Below are 17323 nucleotides of genomic sequence, written 5' to 3' on the forward strand. Positions count from 1 at the left end.
TATACTAATATACTTAACAAACATTAAGCTTCGGATATGAACTATCAATTAATTTTCTCGCGAAAAAATCTATAAAATAAATATACTTGATTGTGTTAAATATTAATAAAATTATATGATGATATAATAGATTAATAGAAAAGGTTTATATAATGATAATTCGTATAAATATAAAGTTATTTTGATATAATTTAACTCAAAACATCTATTAAGTACACATAGGTAATATGTACACATTTATGTACATATGTAACATATATACAAAATACATACTGCCAAGATTAGAAACGGTAAACCAAAATGTTGCTTTCACAGACCGTTACTTTTAAAATAGAAACCATTGCAACGGTTGTGGCATTGCCATTAAAATTACTCTTTACTCTTGTCCTATTCATGAAAAATAAAAGTGTTAGTATATGTGAATCTGCACGATTTATCTCTCACAGAAAGTTCTCTACGTTTCAAACTATGATCACTACATTCGAATATTTCCTGATTCCTTTAAAATGTATCCTTATTGATTTTCTTTTTTTGCTTGTTTATTTGAATACATTTTTTTTACTCTCTTATATTTCAAAAATAATCTCAAACAAAATAATAATTATAAACTTATACTGTTCTATTAATATTTGTATATTATTGGATTAATAATTATTTGAAAAAACTCATGAATAGAATAGAATAGAATGACTAATTAGGAGAGTACTAATACTATTTTATTAATTATTACTTTCCAAAGAAATAAACAAAATGTCAAATAAATAATTAGAAAAAAAAACAAGAAAGAGAAAGAGAGAGAAAATTCATAAGTAGCTCAAGAACTTTCCGCACATACGCTAACACTGATATGGCTTTAAACTACAGAAAGGAGCACAAAATAATAAATTTAGATTGAAATAATATTAACTATGACGAGGAAGCGACCCAACTTATCACTTTCAATCTGTTTTACTTCTTCCGTTATAAATAAAATAGTTTTTATTACTATCTAACAAATGTTTTTTCTTATACTTTTCAAACTCAGATTCTAATATAATTTCATTTCATTCATGTTAGTTAATCGACGATAATACGAATAATTTATATGCATTCGATTGGATAACCTTTTTCAATGAATAATTCATCCATATTGGCAATATTTAGTCTAAATGAATGAAAGAGCCAATACTATACTTAAACAATTACGCAAGAGAAATCGAATCGTTTAGGTATATACATACATACCTACATGTATACACATGCGTGCTTGCGTGCGTGTGGATGTGCGTGTGTGTGTGTGTACGTATTTCCAATGATGAAAGCGTAAGGCTACTTTTAAAAAAAACAAATTGCCGATATTCGGCAGTAGAACAATTTCTCGTATTAATGCAAACGTGATAATTAATTTGCTTATTAAAGCAGTCATCTCTCGATTTGATATTCAATTGACAAATATTGTATAAATTATATAAAAAAAAAAAAAGGTAAAACGTTGATCGTATTGCTGTTGCTTTTACATGAAGAATAATTCTTTTCTAAGGACAAACTACGATACAACGATCGATATGCCTCTTCACATCAAATCGTTGAATCCACTCGCTGAAATGGTTTCGAAGCTTTCAAAGCTTCCCGCCCATACAAGCAGCTTTTGAAGCTTCAAAACTATTTGCTGCTTCCAGAAAGGCCCGGTTGAATGGCGAATATCGAAGTTTCCAAATCGATCTCAATTGAAAAGCGGCTTTCGATATTTCATAGCAATTTACTAACTTGCTATGTAAATTAATACCATCGAAGATATCATTTTAGCTTTCTATCGATAATGTGCTTCTTTAGGCTTTAGTATGAATTAGTTTAATCTTTAAGACAGATAGCAAAAGAGATGGAGAGAGAGAGAGAGAGAGACTTTGCCTCGAAGAAAATTGCTATTATAACATTATTGAAACTATAATGTTGAAGAACGGTAATCGATATATTACTGTGAGATAAAAAATTGTTAACGAAGTATATAGAAGTTAATTTACGAAGCATGCTCTTTGTGCTTAGACATTATCGTGCATAACGTTATAACCATTATCAATATCTTTACAACGACGTTAAGCCTTTGAACATAAAAGGCAAGAAATTTAAAACGTTAAATAACATGAGGGTCACTCTAGATACTGCGAGCCGACATTCGATTTTAAAGACCTTATTTAAAATATTTTTCAAATTTCTTTTGTGACATATAGAAGACTAAAAGTATACTTCCTAATAAGAGCGAAATGTAATATGATGATAAATCCTTGTATATCTTTTATCTACAAAATGTTATGAAATTATTATTATTATTATTAGATGAGTATATTAATTTCCACAAAATTAGTACAGCAATGAGTATGAATCGTTCGAGTAATTTTTTTTTGTCGTAGTCACTCGAGAAAATTTTATATACTGTCTAAAATATCTAAGGTATGATCCACGCATAAAATAATTTGCTTCAAAAGCTTGTGAGACTATCGAGGCTGCATGCAGTACAAGTACTCTCGACTAGTCAATGGTGATCAGATGAACGAACGAACGAAAAACAAGGCGAATAGAAAAACAAGTCACCTTTGCATCACTCATGTTTTCGTGGTCGTCGCGATCGAGTGCGTACGTGCACATATTACATGATATATTCCCTTGAGTTTAGTGGTCACCGGCGGATTGATCGATGGTACGTATACAATCTAACACAACTAAAGAAAATTTAAATATTGAATAATAACATAATAGAGAAAAATATGAAATTATACAAAACATACCATCGTGTAATGAAATATGTCTAAGAAAATTTTATTGAAACACATATCATAATGATTATTATTATATATACACATATCATAATTATTGTCAACGCATAATATAATGACTGAAATTGAAATGAAAATTTTGAAATTATATTTTAGATTTCTTTTGTTTTTTTTTTTTTCATATCTAATAACACAATCAATCTGACCGAAACTCCCGCAATGATTCTTCCTCCTCTGAATAATTTAGCGTACACTAATCAGCCTCAGCGTGCTGACTTGATCGTAAGTTAGTGACGACGTCGGAAGGATCGCTTTACTCTGATGGCAAAAGAGCAAAGTCAACTAATTGGAAAGCTCGAAAAGCAATTAACCTAAGAGCTCAAAGATAAACATTACTTCGATAATTATCTCTATAGAATCGTACCGAACGCCTGACCTGTCCAATACGATTACATAATCGATTATGTATTCGATAAAATACAAACACATACGTATATCCATACGACCTACTAGTCGTTATCTATTCATGAGTTCACTGTCGAGTGAATTCTAACGATTTTTAAAATTACAATGTTATGTAAAACTAGCGCAATATTACAGAACCTAAACCTTAGGTATCTAAGATAAGAGAGATTTAACAGCGAATTCATATATCATTAACTATAAGTTTATAATTACATATTATACCCAAAGTCTTGAAATAAACTACATTATCTAATTCCAAGGATAAAAATATATAGTTAAATTAAAAGAACCATTCACGATAAAATGAGGAAAATTGAGACAGAGATAAAGCTAAAGAAAATTTATTCATTTTTTTCATTTAATTTTTTTTCATTTCCTGTTAAGCGCAATAACAAGTAAAGATTATTTTTTATTTCAAATATACTTACTTTTTACTTCCAATATACTATAGATATTTCTCTTAAAATTAATTTATGTATGCAGTTTTTTCTTTTATATAATTTTGCAATATGTGAATTTTGTATAAGTTTATCGCGCTTAATTCTATGATACAATTACCATAGAAACGTATAAAGAATTTTGAAATATTTTAGTAATCAAATATCTAATTTTTTACTATATATATATACTATATATACTATTCAAACATATAACGAAAAATAACGAAACTGAATCAATGATAATGATTATTTTATATTTAAAGGAGTCCTTTAAAAAAACCAAATTTTTAACTTGACAGTATATTAATTATAACTGCTTCTATTACTTTCAATCCGATTGAATTTTAACAGAATTTATTTCACATACACTGTCAATCCGTTTATAAGATATACGGTTTATATATCATCGATTTTATATTATCAAATAAAATCGATGATAACCTCAAAATTAATATTGTTGTCAACAATCTTATAATCAAAATGCAATTAACGCAGACAAACCCATCTTATCGATTAGATAAGAGAATAAAAGGAAATAAATATTTTTAATTGAACATAATAATTTTTTACAACATATTGTATTTAACGTGATATCTAAAAAAGATCAAAGACGAAGAAGAATAGGCACGAAAAGGAAAGAGAAAACGTGAGAGATAGAAAAAAAGACGAAAAAATCGATATGCATGCCCGGCAGGTGCGATCGTTGATCATCGAACGCGTCGTATGGCAATAAAAACCGTCAGCCGTCGTAAAAAAGCCTCGATCAGATTTTCACGCGGGGTTTCGTGGATCGAGATCGAAAAGATGTTGAGAAAAGAAAGAAGAGGATATCTCAGAGATTCGGCATTTCGAATCCACGAGGAGTCTCGAGTTATTGAAACGAGTGTCAGAGGTCGAAAGTCTATCTGTCTTTCTCCTTTCCTCTTCCCTCATCCCTCTTCCTTCTCCTCCTCCTCTCAATAATTCCAAGAAAGTATCGACCACGTGTTCACAAAGAGTCGCACACGTGCTCTCGATCGATGACAAGACAGGACCTCGTGTGAGTACGTGACAGTTTTCATGACAAATGAAATCTTTCTTGATGATTCTTAATTTCATTTAATTTTGAAATTATAAAACATATTTTAATGTTTATCATTATTAATTTAACTCTCTTTTAAATTTTACTTATGTGTATACAAAAAAAAGATTTTATATCATCATTAACAATGTTTAAACAAACAATAACACAGAAATGTTGGTTCTAATTTGTAATTTTATTAGAAAAACATTTAATTGTTGTCCAAAAAAACGTACTGAAACGTATACATATCTGGACAAAGTGCTAAAAGTATAAAACGAAAAATTAGCGTCTGGGTTGCCATCCACATATGTGTACTTACGTAACTCATGAAAAGGTTAATGTACAATGTAATATATGTGCAACAATTTAGTTTTTCATTAAATTTCATAACAATATTTATACTAATATCATTTGTTCGTTAGTACGTTTGTTCGATAGTACATTTATTTAATAACTAATAAATATATTATGTTATTTTTAGCAATTTAAAGAAAATAGATTATGCATTAAAAAATTAATGATTGTTCAATATTCATTCATGTAAATATATTCATTCCTGATGCATTTTTTTTAAAGACGGAACGCATGAAGACCTGCGATATTCTAAACTAAATTTATGTGTTTTCATAAACATTAATCGTGAATATCTATTCAAAAATTTCTGTACTATAATTAATCTTGTAATGAGATGCTTATTTTTAAGATGTTTGTACAATGCAACCTGTCTAATTTAAGATACAACATAAGAGCATACAATGTTCAAGGTAAAATTCTATGCTGACGCAATGTCGATATATCTTAACGTTGCTTTTTTTATTAAGCATGACTTGCACAATTGTATGACAAAAATGCAGTTAAATATCTATTTATATAAAAGATTAAAAGATTTTATGTTTTTCGAAATTAGCTCAGAATTGTTTCGATTTGTAAATATTGATTACGGATTAAAAATACATGGTTTATTAATATAATTATTTTTATAATTGTGAAAAATCAGTTTTTTTACAATTTAACGACTTAATCGTAATAATCGACAGTTTATTATAGTAACAAATATTCTTTCTTCACACACACTCTAACATAATTCTATATACTTTATCGTGCAATCATTATTATATTAAATAATTATACACTATTATTTGTGAAAAATAATTGTAAAAATAATTATTGACTTAATATTCACTCATTAAACTTGATTATTCTCTTATCCAGTGAAAAACAAAATTTTACAACTTTAAATTTATAAATACCTTCAGATTTTTTTTTTTTTTTTTTATTGATTTTATGTAATTCTCCTTCCATGGAATTATAAATAAATTTATTAAAATTATATCGTAGCATGTTAAATAATTTAACGTATTACATTGGATTGTTGAATTTGTACTTACATGTAATACGACGTGTATGATCAACGTTATAAGTTAATATTATATCAATTACTAAATTTGTTTAGCACATTTAAAGGGCTATATTTTTTTAATATTAATATCAGTATAAAACAAATCTAAAATTAATGGATTTTCATGCTCTGATAACTGTCATATATGACGTTTGCTGTAGTTTGATATCTCTTATTTAACTATGAGTATTCCCAAATTGTTATGTATTATGTCATTGTAAACGTATCATGGGACACTATATACATTGCGAAGGATTCTCGATTTGAAATCTTGAGATCTATATATATAAAATTTCTGTATTCGAATTGCAGACCATAACTCACAGTTAGTAATTCGTTTTGTAATTTTAATTTAAAATGTCTTCCTATCAGCCAGTACAGCTGATGTTTACCTTTTATTTAAAGCTGAACAGATTTCGTTTGTATGCGTTTTTCCCCACTTTAATCTTCTGTTTAAAATCATATTGAGTTATTTAACTGAGTATATGAGTCCTTTTGGAGAATAACTTATTTACTTATTTAGTTATTTATTTATAGTGAAATTACTATTTTTTCATATGAAGAAAATCACACATGGTTTAGTTTATTTTCATTTATTCCAATTTTTAAGTCATGTAAATATGTCATGTAAAGATGCTCTTGCAAGTTTTTGATAGCTTTTAGTCTTCATGGGAGGCAAAAATTGCCCAATCGTCACGCAAATAGCTATAGTTATTTTTCTAAAAATTGATATATCTGAAGTATAAATAAGGTACAAGACATATTCAAGTATGCTTCCCTGTTGGATTCCAGAGTTGATTGGATAGGCTAATATAATTATTTCTTGAAATTGCAATATCTTATTTTCTTTTTAATAAAATTAATTTAGAGATCAAAGGAACATAGATCGTAAATGTCCAGTAAACGACGCGAAACTACTCAAACGTTAATTAATTGATTTCGTTTAGCACGACCACGATTTCTTTATACTCGATATTTCAAGAAGGAAATTTATAGCTGAACGTGATACGTAATATCACCGTTACGAAGATATTGAACCATGCGATGTCCTACAGGAAAACTTCCATTGATCGTCTCTACGTCAAAGCCATTCGAAAAATCTTTTTACCTGCGTACTTACACCGAAATGAAAAATTGACGGGAACGATTGTTCACGATGTCTAAGGATCATTAATTTCCCGTCAGAAACATCAATAAGAAAAATGGTTTGATTCTTTATCTTCTGTGTTATTATACACGTCAAAAGAAAAGAAAATTATCAGATAGTCGAACATTTGCTAATCTAACCTTCAATTGTCTAATCTAATCATAAAACTTATTTATTGTTAAATGTGTATTATATGTATATTACATGGTCAGAATACACGCACGCACGCACACACACACATACACACACATACACACACATATATACACATATATATACATATATATATACTGTAGTTCGTGTGCGCGCGCGCGTGTGTGTATGTGTGTGTGTGTGTGTGTGTGTGTGTGTGTGTGTGTGTGTGTGTGTGTGTGTGTGTGTGTGTGTGTGTGTGTGTGTGCATGTGTGTGTGTTATCTATGTCTATATAGCTATTATAAATATATAATATACGAATGTTTATTTACTAAGTACAAATACAATACACCTACGATACACATAAATAAAAAAAAACCCATTTCGTATGGGAAATCAATCTTGTTGATCGATAGATGAATTTCAATTACAAAGTACAAAAAGAAACATACAACGCGATTACGCCATTGATAATAGCAAAAAGAAACAAGAAATACAAAGATCAGTTAGCTTTAGAAAATAAAATCGACGACAACAAGAACTCTATTCGCCCTAACTAATTCTAGATTGATCGAATTGATCGATTTATTTTCTACTTACTTAGTATGTCGAATTGTGGTAACCATTTGCTGATAAACACGTTGTCAGGTTTCTCAGGGAAATTATCAGTTTCCCATTTCCAGAGTACCTTTCTTGGTATAGAACTGAGGACCTTGATAATAGCCTGAAGTTTAGCTGGTGGCATCGATGATGTTTTGATCATGGATCCAAGGCAAAAATACAATACACCTTCCTTCGCCTCATCAAGAAACTTAGCAATGTCTGGTGGTAGTGGCTTCGTTGAAGATGGCAGATGAACTCCACCAATTTCAATAACATTCGGAAGTAATGGTCTAGAACCATGAAGAGACCAATGTGTATTCACCAATAAAATCGATTGCTTTTTGGCAATATCTTTGAATTTTGGCAAATCGGATCCAAAAAGTTTTTCAGCTGGGACACGATGATACCAATCGTTCCAGAAATCAAATAGAATATTTTGTATATGGATCCATAGTAGGTTTGCAGTTCTATCGAAAAAACTCATTGGTTTTTTTCTATGTCCAAATACGGAAGGTATGTTAGCTTCGTCATCGGGATTTCCAATATGATTATTCGTCCAGGACATGATCTGGCAAGTTGTTATTCCCACGAAAGGTACCTTGTATTTATATACTAAACTCAAAAAACAATCGGTGTTGAAATTCTCCAAGAAAATTAAGTCGAATTTCTCATTCGATTGAAGAAGTTCGAGAACCTTTGGATTGCTCAACCCATTATCACAGCTAATTTGACCACGATTTTTAAGCAAATTTAATTCCTTTAACAAAGTAATGATCGGTAAGTGACGTATCTTGCTTAGATTTACCGAATCCTCGGAAACTATATAATTCTCATCAATTTGACTGATATCCTTATAATTAGGCAATGGTTCCTTTGCTTTGCTACTGTTCGTTCTTGGGAAATACGAGATCACTGTTAGTTTGTGTCCACGTCTGGCTAATTCTTCTAATATAGGTTGAATAACGAAAAAATGACTTATTCCGGGATGTGGGAATATCCCGAGAATGTTTAATTTTCTGTCAGGCGATTTAACAATAAATTCACTTTTCGTTTCGAAGCAAATGAAACAGGACACAATGAAAAAATAAAACCACAAATTAATCCACCGTAAATACATTTTTGTAGAACTCTTAAGCAAACCGTCCGCACATACATTCGACTTAGTACTGAGATCTATCCAACCTCTACCAGATATATATAGATACACAGTATTGTATAACTATTATTCGAAAGACAAAATTTTAAGAGGCCATTCGCATCTATTTAATCAATTATGCTTCCGATGATATTACAAATTAAATTTAATGTGCTATTATATGTTTATCAATTTCTTTGAAACGTTTGGTTATATCTGAATTTAATTAAGAAATCTACTAATCAGTCAAAATACATCTGAATAATTTTATTTCCGTACATGTATTTTCTTTATATTATTAATCTAAAAATATGAAAAATTGTTTAAAAAAAATAGTTCCTAAGGGAATATCACTTACAATGATAAGATAAGAGTATTATAGAAAAATTAAAAAAAAAAAAGAAATACAAAAAAAAATTAAATTGAAAAATGTATGCCCCTTTATTTTACGTACCTGGCAATTTGTTCGTTCCTCCTCTTCTCGAATTGGAACAAACTAGATTGGTTATTCTCGGCCGTTGATCTGTTTATCTCACTCGTTTTCTCTCTCTCTCTCTCTCTCTCTTCCCCCTCTCTTTCTCATTCTTTCTCTCTCTTCTTCCTTCTCACTACGCTACTTGAATTTCGCTACGCTACGAGCAATATAAACATGAACGAAGCCGATTTCAATGAAATCTTTTTCATGCTAATGGAGGCCTCGGGTGTATTTCTCGTTTCACAAGCGGCTCATAACCTATCAGTAGTGCGTATAGTGTAAATCGGACTCGAAAACCGTGAAGAAGAGCTTCAAGCTAAATCTCGAACACGAAACGAACTCTCATTAAGATGAAAATTACGCTTCCTTGATGCAAAACTTCGCGAGTGGCTGGATAGTCTGAGTGAGCAAGCGATTTTGATGTTCAGTGAGAAGAAAACTAATATTACAGAGAATAAGTAATTTAGAAATTTTCACATAAAGTTACGACAACGTTAAACTGTCTGAATATCTCATACGACATTACGCTTTTTTTTTTTTAATTATAAAAATATGAAATTCATAAAATAAAACTATTGTTTTGAAGGTGGTTATTTGTATGTAAGTCCACGTGAGAATAAAATAATTGCGAGTTGCTCTCAACAATTTGTATTTCTTGTTAATGAAACTTCCGTTTGAGAGTAACTATCTGTGAGCGATTGGCTTTTATGCAATGCATTCAGAGCATTACTATCAAATAGAGAAAAAGAAATGTCACTATCGGACAGCTCTTTCAAAGATAGAAATCAGTTTTGTATTCTGATAATAGTTATCGGAAAATGCCTGTAAGATAAAATTGTAGGAAATAAGAGACTTCCGAATTAATAACAATATATGAAGTAAACAATTCAATATTTTTGGATATAGAGATTATCAAATGAATGTAGAGGTTATTTCTCTCTTATTCTAAAACAAACAGAGCTGAGAAACGTAAATATAATACTTATTTAGATGGGAGTATAGACGAATCTCCAGTAAACACAGCTCTAAGCATTCTGTCTCTTGGCGAGCGTACTAATGATTATCTGAAAGTAAAAATTCTTGAAATTGTTCTCAAATGGATAAAAATGTCAGAGTACTTTCGAAAGTAATTTTCGTAAGAAACTCTCAAGTGGATCACTACTTTTAATGTTCTCCGAAACGATTAATCACCCGGTAAACCAGTTAGAAAAATTAAGAAAAAAAGGAAAGATAAAAATAAAAAGAAAGTAAAAAAAATGAAGAAAAGTGAAAAGAAAGGAATATTTGATTGGTTAGAGATGTATTCGTATTATTCGACTAGATTATATTTAAACAATTTCATATGCGATTCAATGCACAATATGACTGCACAAAATTATCATTATAACATAAATATTTCAAAAGTAAACTTAAGACAAATATTTGGTCTACAAGTTTACCTTTTGAATTTTTCTCCGGTTTAGGATATTCCAAAAAACTGAATATTCATAGAAATTGTCTATAACACAACTAAGCAATGGTTAAGGATTCTTCTTTTTGTCTACGAAATCTATTAAATAAACACCCAATGTATTCTTAAAGACAAGCATTTCGTATAACAATAAAAAATAATAGACTCAACAAATCTTTATGGATCAGGCATTTAAAAATCTTTGATAAATTCTCTTTTCCTCGATCTTCCTTTTACGTTCTTCTTTTTATTTTATTAATCGGATAATATCCAATGAGAAAATATAATTAAACAAAAGAAAATATAATTAAAAAAATTTATTTCGTATTGAAATGAAATAGAATATTGGACATGATTGTATTTCTTAGCAGGTAGAGCAGCAATAACCGCAGAAACGACGATACCAACGTTCTCGAATACTCCCAAGGGTTAACAATGTCTTTAATGACGTAACATAATTACGAGGAAGCTTTCCCTCACGATGTACGTCACCGGCAAACGCGGGAGCTTAATTGTAAAGCCTGGAAGATCGAGGCTAAGCGGCTAAACGAGCACGATCGTCCTTGACGAAGGACTCTGAGGTAAAGCTCCTAATCTGAACTTTTCCTTCTCTTTCTCTTCAAGCTGCTTCTTTACGTCGTTCTCATCGATATAGAAACATCAAGAGATAAACCACAATGTCATCCTGCGCTACCATTAGAGAGTAATCGCTTTAGAAACAGCTTCTCCTTTCTACTTTATCATTCTCTTGCTAGATTTACTCAAATCCCTTTTCGAAAGACCTATTTAACACTTATGATTATGTACTCGTATAAAATGACATATTATATGAAACATCATATGAAATATTATTATATTTAGACATATTTAACAATCACAATTATATCGTACTCATGAAAAGTGAAATTAAAATAAACGAATGCTACTAATATTTACGTGCATGAAATTCTCGCATGTAGATTACGCTTTCTTAGAAAGTTTTAAACAAATGAGTTGCCATGATCACCTCGTTATTTGTATGAAATAGCGAAGTGGCTCTTTAAAGAGAGACAGAAAAAGAGAGAGAACGAGAGAGAAAGAGAGAGAGAGAAAAAAAAATACAATATAATATGCAAATCATCTAAAAAGATCAATAAAACAAGTAAAATAGATTGATCGAACATTTTCGATCGTGCGAAGCAATTATGCTAAGCTTTTATTAAAAGTAGCAACGTAAAATAAATAAATAATAAAATTAAGAGAACGTTTTAAAAAACCGTTTAACCTACTGAGAATGAAACAAGGTGTATGCTATACTTCAACATGATTTTTTTCTTTTTCGCAAATTAATATTGTATTGTTTTACAAAGGGAAGAAAAAACAGAAATCTAGAAAAAAAGTAATTCGTGCAATTTTGCGTTTAACGAAGAAAAACACGCAGAAACGCAATTATGCGTCTAAGAAAAGAGCTTTTGGGAAGTCGACAAGAGGACAAATAAAAGCGAGATTCCTTCAAGTGTTACCTTCTTGAACTTTCATACTTAGGAACCTTTTGTGTAGGAAGGATGGCTTGAAGGGTGGCTTAGATGATTCGAAAACAAAGAAAATTGCTGATCTTGAATGGACCAATGTTGCCAATGGGTCGTAGATAATTGCTTAGACTCCATCATTTTCTATTTTGTTTTTCTTTTTTCTTCTCTCTCTCTCTCTCTCTCTCTCTCTCTCTCTTTCTTTCTCTCTCTCTCTCTCTCCTTATCAAATTTCCCATGAGTAAGAGAAAGGGGAAATACCAGCGTTTACTCACACATCTTTAACGTGTTTCCTCGCATACGTTACCGCAAACATAACAGTCTGTAGATGTAGAGCTAGCCCACGTTGTTTAATTCATGAATCGGTGCTAGAATGCAACGTAGAAAGATCGCCTACGAATTAGTTGGAAGGAAGAAGCCCAAAGGACCGAAGAGCCCTTGATATGAAACTCGACGATAGAAAATGAAGATATACTTCCCTTTTGCCATGGCCGCAAAAATCTTCACGAGAGATTTATGTGCAGACGCTAAGAAAGAAACTTCATCGTTCCGAGGGAAAAACGAATGCGATATTTGCACGTAAATATCTGTGAAATTTACGTAGTCGACTGTGCCTGACGAAAGTTTCGTGAAATCAAACTTTTTCGATGGAATTTTGCATCCGTTTATTTATTTATTTATTTTTTTTTAATCTTTTTCTATTTCCTTTTTCGATAATATCATCAGACTACGGATGTTTATGCACTTAAAATATGTTGAAATATACAAATAACATATTGAAATATGAAAATATAATATGTGAACATATGCATAAATATAACAATATATATATATGCAAAAATTTGTGAAATATTATGAATATTTTGAAACTTTGCAATAATTAAATTATAATTATAATTATAATTTAAATCACAATAAACTACAAGCACTTTTTTATATTATTTCTAAATAATTAATAACGTTTATTAGATAAGATTAATTTGTATAAAAGAATGATCATTCAATACTATCTACACGACGTGATCGGAAAATATTTGAATCTAATGCAATAACGAGATCTTTAATTTCCAATGATTCCTCAACAATTTTGCTTCTTAAAATTTTAGCGATTTGTAATATATTGTAGTTTTATATCCAGAATTTATCTTCAAAACTGCATTCTGTTTCGAAATAATTATCTCTCTAAGACTTATAGGTATAATTCTTAAGTTTCATTAAAAAAATAATTGAATAAAATTAGTTAACATCATTCCACTCGTCTCTAACATTTTCATATTATTTGATAATATTTAATAACATATAAGTTTTTATGAATACTAAATTTTGTAACTGTTCATATTGAAATAAATCTTGTGTTAATGTAAAAATACAAATCAAATAAATTTAAATGCCACATTACAAATATTAATGTTACAATAATTACTGTTTTGAATTGTACTGAAGTATATATACCAAAATATTATTGTAGGCTTGTAATCTCAAGAACATCAGAGCTGCATTTGTAGTCATTTCATGGAGAAGTACTTGGTACCGTATACAATGTTTGTGTATATTACAGAATGTTATAAGTCTGAGTTAATTCACAAAGTTTTGATTTCTCTTGCGGCAAATTGCAAAATTGAAAATGCAGTAAATATTATCGAATTATAAGAATAAATATAACAAGCGTAAATGAACTATGTAGTATAGTTTTGTATATGTATGTAGCATATTTTTCGTAACCCTACCTAGCAAAACTCGGATCACTTACTCTGAGTTAATAAGGATTTTATTAATGAATGTATTATAATAGTACAATTCTTTACTTTTAGATCGTTCGATTCAAGGCCACCCTATATTCTCTTTACTCTGCGCTTCTGTTCCCTTTACTCTTTAATTAGTCTACTCAAGACTGTCTTCCGTTATTCTTTTTCTTTACATCTACTTCGTAGCTTTTCCCATCATACGTAATTCCTATCACTATTCATTACTTAATTCTATCTGTTACCTGTCTCATTCAAGCTGCACTTCTATCTCATTCTCACTTCCAATATCTCAGCGCCCTCTCGTACTTCTATAAACAAATGCACCTCACAAAGGACAGACCATGCTCTGTTCGACTGTCGTTCAATTTGTCACATACACATACAAACTATTTATTTTATACCCATCATTACATATTTACAGTACAGTAAGTTAACGATAATATAAATTTTATTTTTCTTTCAATAAATAATTATTAATTAATAATTATTTTAATTATTTTTTAGTTATTTTTTATCAATAATTATAGTGCGGTATAATTTATCAAAAGTAAGTGTTAAAAAGATTTGTGACAAAAGTGAAAAGACTGGAGATGCTGAAACGAAACCAAAAACTGGACGAAAGCGAAAAACAGCACGTCATCAGGATAAGTTAAGAATTCGAAAGGTGAAAAAGGATTCATTAGGGACAGCAAATAAAATAAAAAAAAATTTTAATTTACCCATTAAACAAATACAAATTCAACGAAGAATTGCTGATACAGAATGTTGCAAGAAATCATTAATATCAAAAATTAATATTGTCAATTTGCATATGAACATTTAAATAAATCGATGGTCTTTTGGAAAAATATTATATGGAGTGATAAGTCAAAATGTGAAATCTTAAATGATAATAAACGACATTATGTTTGGAGAAAAATGGGAAAAGATATTAAAAAAGACAATGTAAAGATGCCCATGAGAAATAAGGATAGTTCTATAATGATTTGGGGATGCTTTAGTGCCTGAAGTTTAGGAAATTCAATATTTATTAATGACAGATTAACAATTAAATACATCGATATAATAAAAGAAAATTTATTCGATTCCGCGAAAAAAAATTTGTTTCCAGAAAAATTTCATATTTCAATAAGATAATAATCTAAAGCACAAAGCTAAAATCACTATGAACTTTTTTGGAAAAAACAACATTCAATTGCTATAGTGGCCTTCACAAATTCCAGATTTAGTTATGGGATCATTTAAAAAGAAATTTGCCCAAAAACAAGAGAAAAAATAAAAATATTTGTATAGACTCGTTAAAATCTAAATCTAAATGAAATAATATATAACAAATTAATCCGCGACATACCAAATCGCCTTAAAATTGTAATAAAAGCGATAAAATACCACTCACATTATTAGTTCATTTAAAATAAATAATATTTAACATGTTTGTAATATTATGTTTGATGTGTTAACTTATTTTTCGACGCTGTCACATAATGGATAAAATATTTATTAATAAATTTATTTATTAACAAAAAGTTAAGTTATTGTTTTGTTCTTATTTATATAGTATAAATAGAAAGATACTAATACATATTTCATCATTATTAAACATATTCGATTACCTTCATATGCCAATCGTTAACTTATTTTTTAAAACGACTATAGATTTCATATTATTATCATTTTTCGATAAAAATATGAATTTGCATAAACATTTGCAATCTAATTATCAGACTTCCATTATTTCTTACATTTCTTTACTTGCATCACATTTCGATCGCTCCTCTCTTTCCCCCTTCTCTCTGTTTTATGACGAATCTACGCTTTTTACGAAATTATGCTTCCTTCGTTTAAGAGCACGCACTGTTCCTATTAAAAGCATTACATTTAATTATTCCTGTCCATGTACCACGCGTTTATTTCTCTTATTTTCTTTCTTTTTCTTTTTTTAGAATGCAAATCAAGTTTAGTGCGAGCCATGAATTCCTGTCGGGAAATAATCGAGAATAAATTTTCGTATTTGGAAAAAGAAAGATCCTTTTAAAGAATAGTAGAAGTGATCGACAGAAATACATTAAAATTATTTTGAATTTGATTAACCATTCGATACTTTTTACATTTGAAGTTTTTCAAAATTTGCTAATTGGTCGTCTGCATTTAATATCATAAAAAAAATGAACGCCCAACCGTAACCGTTCATTACAGATTAACAAGGATACTCAAGCTGAACTTTAATTGTTTTTTTCTTTTTTTCTTTTGATGTGATACGATCTGATGAATTTTCCCCAGTAAATCTGCCTCAAGCGAAAAAACAGTAAAATGAGAGAGACAATTTGTATTATATGACGGTACAACATGACGCAATTAGAAATAAATTTTCCCTTCAAAACGATATTCGCTTACAATCGATTAATCGCACGACGTTACCAATGATAGATATGTGTACGTAGCAGAGCAGCAAAAATATTCTTTCATCCGGTTTCATTTACGTTGATGCAATTAGCGAAGCACACCTGGCCCGTTCGAGTAAACGAAAAAAATGTCGATAAAATGTTTTTCTTCGGCAACAAATTTGTACGGATTTGCGTTTGAATGTAAACAAAAAATAAATAAAAATAAAAATAACTTTGAACTCGATACAATCACACGTAACGATACTAACTAAAATAACTGAAAAATTTTCATGGCGATATTATAAAATTACGAATATCAAAGAAGTAGTTTCCTAAATCGGGATGAAGTTCCCTATTTCTAAAAATTACAGAGCCATATCGTGATTTTATGAATAGAGAAACTCGAACTTGTTTGATTCGAAGAAGAATTCCTTGAACAATTTCGGGGACTTGCATCTCTTGGAGAAAAAATAAAAGATAGAGAACGAAAAAAAGAAAAAGTGAGAAGGGCAGTGAGAGAGAGAGAGAGAGAGAGAGAGAGAGAGAGAGAGAGAAAGAGAGGGAAAGAGGGAGAAAAAGTACGCCATAGCCTCGCAACTTTTTTACCTCTCGACAATCGCCCCTC

At 29.8% G+C, this 17323-nt stretch overlaps 1 protein-coding gene and 1 long non-coding RNA gene across 3 annotated transcripts in view; one reads left to right on the plus strand and one right to left on the minus strand.

Moving 5' to 3' along the window:
- Window positions 1-9177, minus strand: part of LOC124422089 (UDP-glycosyltransferase UGT5-like) — a 42532-nt gene extending 33355 nt beyond the window's left edge. Inside the window, exon 1 of the mRNA XM_046958049.1 lies at window positions 7999-9177. Coding sequence (XP_046814005.1) covers window positions 7999-9118 — 1120 coding nt within the window. The 5' untranslated portion in view covers window positions 9119-9177. The remainder of the gene's footprint in view (window positions 1-7998) is intronic.
- Window positions 9178-9602: 425 nt separating this feature from the next.
- On the plus strand, window positions 9603-13438 carry LOC124422092. Of its 2 annotated transcripts, none has more exons than XR_006941791.1 (3): window positions 9603-10069; window positions 11430-11642; window positions 11717-13438. It is a non-coding gene; the product is annotated as an uncharacterized LOC124422092 (long non-coding RNA). The 2 variants fall into 2 exon arrangements; XR_006941790.1 differs by having other exon boundaries at window positions 9607-10069; window positions 12942-13435.
- The last annotated feature ends 3885 nt before the right edge of the window (window positions 13439-17323 follow it).

This window comes from Vespa crabro, chromosome 2 (genome assembly GCF_910589235.1).
Source record: "Vespa crabro chromosome 2, iyVesCrab1.2, whole genome shotgun sequence".
NCBI classification, from domain to species: Eukaryota; Metazoa; Arthropoda; class Insecta; order Hymenoptera; family Vespidae; genus Vespa; species Vespa crabro.